The sequence below is a fragment of the Argentina silus genome (assembly GCF_951799395.1).
Source record: "Argentina silus genome assembly, chromosome: 9".
Classification (NCBI taxonomy): Eukaryota; Metazoa; Chordata; class Actinopteri; order Argentiniformes; family Argentinidae; genus Argentina; species Argentina silus.
In genome coordinates this window covers 22085237-22090236 of record NC_139663.1, presented here as the reverse complement: position 1 = coordinate 22090236, position 5000 = coordinate 22085237, and the positions used below count along the sequence as shown (strand labels likewise).

The window sequence follows — 5000 nt, the reverse complement described above, 5'->3', positions numbered from 1 at the left end:
GGCGGATAGCTAGGCTGGTAGCCCCGGGGGTGGAAGACCTCATCACCAGCCCAGGACAAGCCAGGAGGGTTTCTGAGCCAGAGAGCTGGCTCCCCTTTTAGTTTGAGGTCCTGGAGGTCCCCAGAGGTGGAGGTCTGGGAGTCTCCCCAGCAGCCTGGTCCACTAAAGCTGCCCCTCGCCACCTCTGAACGCAGCAGGTCTCTCAGCCTCTGGAGCCTCACCTGCTCCTCTGTCTCCTTAATCGCTCTTGTCCTTGCAACCTCTTTTTTTACCCCTCCACCTTTGTCTTGGACTGGGCCCTTCTTCACTTTGTGTTTGCCCTTGGCCCTGTGGCAGAAGCAGAAGCCACAGCATCCCATGTTTGCTCCTCGAAGGTCAGGTCGTCACTGAGGACATGAAGAGACAGATTAAAGTGTTAGCATGTTGTCAGCGTGTTGTGACATCATCGAGTCTAGAGGTGTCACAGAGGAACAGAATTCCAGAGGTGATGTCATAATGGGCACTAGTCTGGATAACCAACTCAGCAGTCAACATGCTGGTAGAGTGAATGCATCACAATTAAAGGATACCATGACAACGTAGCTGTCTGGGGACAAACATAGCAAGTTTGTATTGGAAGCTCCATAGTAGACTAGTAAATAAAGCTATTTTAGCTTATGTTTTTTTGAGCATGATAAAATTGTTTTATTTCACATTTGAGACGTGTGTGCTGGTACAAGTATGTGATCAGTCACTAATAAATCCTCGAACCTGCACAGTTTTTCACATTTCTATCCCATCCACCCTGGCATTTATGCACACACACACACACACACACACACACACACACACACACACACAAACATATATATACACACGCACGCACACACACATGTGTTTGTGCATGCGTGCATGTGTATATGTGTGTGTATATATATGTGTGTGTGTGTGTGTGTGGTAACATCTCTCAGAGCAGAGAGAAAAGCAGAGAGAGAGGAGGCCCAAGGAGAGACTGATGACTCAGCAAACCTTTAATAATACAACACTTGAAAGGCATACCTGACTCATGGTGGGGTTGTTAGGGACTTGGGAGAATAATTTCACACACACACACACACACATAACCTGTGGAGTACAGAGAAGTCCGCTGTGGAATAGTTTATAAAGCTACATTCTGATGTTTCTGACGAAAAGCAGCATAGAAATAAGAAGTGTATGTTTTATTACTGCGATATGAGTCTTAGAAGGTGATGTGTGTGTTTTTCAGGAGTTATTTGAAGTGTGTGTGTGTGTGTGTGTGTGTGTGTGTGTGTGTGTGTGTGTGTGTGTGTGTGTGTGTGTACGTGTGCGTGTGTGTGTGTGTAACAATGACTCAATTGTGTTGTGTGTTGTGTTTTCCCCTTCTCCATCCTCCTTGTGCCTACTCCTCTTTCCTCCTCTGTTACTTTCCCTCTCTCTCTCTCTCTCTCTCCCTCTCTCTCTCTCTCTCTATTTTCTCTCTCCCTCCCTCTCTCTCCCTCCCTCCCTCTTTTCTCTCTCTCTGGTAGGACCGGCTGTACTTTGTCATGGAGTACATCAACGGGGGAGACCTCATGTACCACATCCAGCGTGTGGGCAAGTTCAAGGAGCCACAGGCAGTGTAAGAACTTTACTACTGTATTCACTGGCTACACACCCAGCTTCACCCATATTCTCCATCCCTTTTCCCTGAAATGGAAACAGACACACACATACACACACACACACACACACACACACACACACACACACACACACACACACACAAGCACGCACACAGATGCACAGACAGACCAATACAGACACACCAGAATCAGAATCAGAATTATTTTATTTGGCCAAGGATATTTGCACATACAGGAAATTGACTTGGTGAACACTTCCAAAGGAATGGACACAGGAATCCATTATCTCTCTCTCACACCCAAACAGCAGATCGGGATTCAGATAGAGTGTGGCGTGCATTGCGGGGGTGGATTGATACAGTACTACTCCACAGATACCTCTCAGAGGGAGGGAGGGAGGGAGGGAGGGGGTAAGGGAGGGAGGGAGGGAGAGAGAGAGAGAGAGGGAGAGAGAGGGAGGGAAGGAAGGAGAAAGAGAGAGAGAGAGAGAGGGAGAGAGAGGGAGGGAAGGAGAAAGAGATAGAGAGGGGGAGAGAGAGGGAGGGAAGGAGAAAGAGATAGAGAGGGGGAGAGAGAGGGAGGGAAGGAGAAAGAGAGAGAAATTGAATTGTATTGTATTGTATTGTATTGTATTGTATTGTATTGTATTGTATTGTATTGTATTGCATTTAATTGCATTGCAGTGCATTGTACTGTACTGTGTTGTGTTGTGTTGTGTTGTGTTGTGTTGTGTTGTCTTGCGTTGCGTTGCGTTGCGTTGCGTTGCGTTGCGTTGCGTTGCGTTGTACTGTATTCAGGAACTAGCTGAATATGTTCTCTCAGTAGAAAACAGTTACAGGATCGACATCAAGAGTCCTTGACATTGAACTCTCACTCAGTCAAGTCTCCGTGGTAACCAGCAACCACAAACCTTTGTGCCAACGTTTTACACCCAACACATATCCGAGGCTTACAACGCTTATAACAACATCACCTATTGACTGCCTGTTCACCTGTACCGTCCTTGGTTCCCATGGTGACTATCTCTGGTTGCCGTTGCAGGTTCTACGCAGCAGAGATCGCCGTGGGCCTGTTCTTCCTGCACAGGAAGGGCGTCATCTACAGGTGGGTGGGAGCCAATCACCAATCTCCATTAGGGGACCATATTAAACGTAACACCACGCTGTAGTCAATGTTATTGTCAGGAGTTACATTAGGGGACCATATTAAACGAAACACCATGCTGTAGTCAATGTTATTGTCAGGAGTTACATTAGGGGACCATATTAAACGTAACACCACGCTGTAGTCAATGTTATTGTCAGGAGTTACATTAGGGGACCATATTAAACGAAACACCATGCTGTAGTCAATGTTATTGTCAGGAGTTACATTAGGGGACCATATTAAACGAAACACCACGCTGTAGTCAATGTTATTGTCAGGAGTTACATTAGGGGACCATATTAAACGTAACACCACGCTGTAGTCAATGTTATTGTCAGGAGTTACATTAGGGGACCATATTCAACGTAACACCACGCTGTAGTCAATGTTATTGTCAGGAGTTACATTAGGGGACCATATTCAACGTAACACCACGCTGTAGTCAATGTTATTGTCAGGAGTTACATTGAATTCAGACACAAACTGAAGCAACCTTGAGGGTCGTGTTGGTGGCGCCGGGGGAGTAATTGCTGTTTGTGAAAGCAGTATAGAGTGAGATGGAGAGATAGAGAAAGTAGCAAACACCTTTCAAGGTTTGTTTTCCTTATATATAAATCCTGTCTGCGTGTTGAAAAGTTTTCGCTGTAAGTGTTGTATAAATATTTAGTTTTCTTCTGAAAAGAGGGGTGTGACTCACTGTTGACAGAGTGAGTGGCGGAACTGGGAGGATGAAAGAGAGGATGAGGGAGGTGGAGAGGTTGAGGGAGGTGGAGAGGTTGAGGGAGGTAGAAAGGTTGAGGGAGGTGGAGAGGTTGAGGGAGGTAGAAAGGTTGAGGGAGGTGGAGAGGTTGAGGGAGGTGGAGAGGTTGAGGGAGGTGGAGAGGTTGAGGGAGGTGGAGAGGTTGAGGGAGGTGGAGAGGTTGAGAGAGGTGGAGAGGTTGAGGGAGGTGGAGAGGTTGAGGGAGGTGGAGAGGTTGAGGGAGGTAGAAAGGTTGAGGGAGGTGGAGAGGTTGAGTGAGGTGGAGAGGTTGAGCGAGGTGGAGAGGTTGAGGGAGGTGGAGAGGTTGAGGGAGGTGGAGAGGTTGAGGGAGGTGGAGAGCGATGAAGAGAGGGGGGAGAGAGAATGAAGTAAAGGAGAGAATATGTTCTCAAGAAAGGGAAAGGAGGAGTGCAGAGGAAGGAAAGAAGAAAGGGGGATAGAAGCAGTGATAGAGTGGTAGAGAGAGCAAGAGAGAGAATGACAAAGAATGAGAGAGAGGGAGAGAGATACACTCACCGAACACTTTATTAGGAACACCTGTACTCCTTCTCATGGTGGAGGTGGAGGAACACCTGTACACCTTCTCATGGTGGAGGTGGAGGAACACCTGTACACCTTCTCATGGTGGAGGTGGAGGAACACCTGTACACCTTCTCATGGTGGAGGATCACCTGTACTCCTTCTCATGGTGGAGGAACACCTGTACTCCTTCTCATGGTGGAGGTGGAGGAACACCTGTACACCTTCTCATGGTGGAGGAACACCTGTACTCCTTCTCATGGTGGAGGTGGAGGAACACCTGTACACCTTCTCATGGTGGAGGTGGAGGAACACCTGTACACCTTCTCATGGTGGAGGTGGTGTAATGGTGTGGGGAATGTTTTCTTGGCACACTTTGAGCCATCACTTGAATGCCACAGCCTATTTGAGTATTGTTGCTGACCACGTGCATCCCTTCATGGCCACAATTTACCCATCTTCTAATGGTTACTTTCAGCATGATAATGCACCATGTCACAAAGCAAAAGTCGTCTCAAACTGGTTTCATGAACATGACAATGAGTTCAGTGTTCTTCAGTGGCCTTCCCAGTCACCAGATCTGAATCCAATAGAGCACCTTTGGGATGTGGTGGAACGGGAGATTCACAGCTTGAAAGTGCACCTGGAAGGGAGGCCCTACCCAGTATTAGTATAGTGTTGTAATAAAGGTGTAATAAAGGGAGTATTACCCAGTATTAGTATAGTGTTCCAATAAAGTGCTCGGTGAGTGTATGTTGAAGAAGCAAGAGACAGCAACATGTAATATATTTTCTCTCGTCACTGCAGGGCTGTCTGTGTTCAGTCTGCTGCCTGAGCATCTGGACGCCCCTCAGGCAGCAGACATTCATCTCACATTAATCATGCTGCTCGAAACACTCAATAAAGAAGAAAGAAAGAGAGAGAGAAAGAGAGAGAGAGGGAGAGAAAGAGAG

The 5000-nt window shown here is 47.1% G+C and overlaps 1 protein-coding gene across 1 annotated transcript in view; it reads left to right on the top strand.

The window, feature by feature from the left end:
• The window catches only part of LOC310809905 (protein kinase C alpha type-like), a gene marked incomplete at both ends in the record, with an annotated part of 125921 nt that overhangs the window by 106307 nt on the left and 14614 nt on the right, over positions 1 to 5000 (top strand). The window contains 2 exons of the mRNA XM_083677425.1: positions 1527 to 1618; positions 2664 to 2726. Of these exons, the coding sequence (XP_083533551.1) occupies positions 1527 to 1618; positions 2664 to 2726 (155 nt within the window). The remainder of the gene's footprint in view (positions 1 to 1526; positions 1619 to 2663; positions 2727 to 5000) is intronic.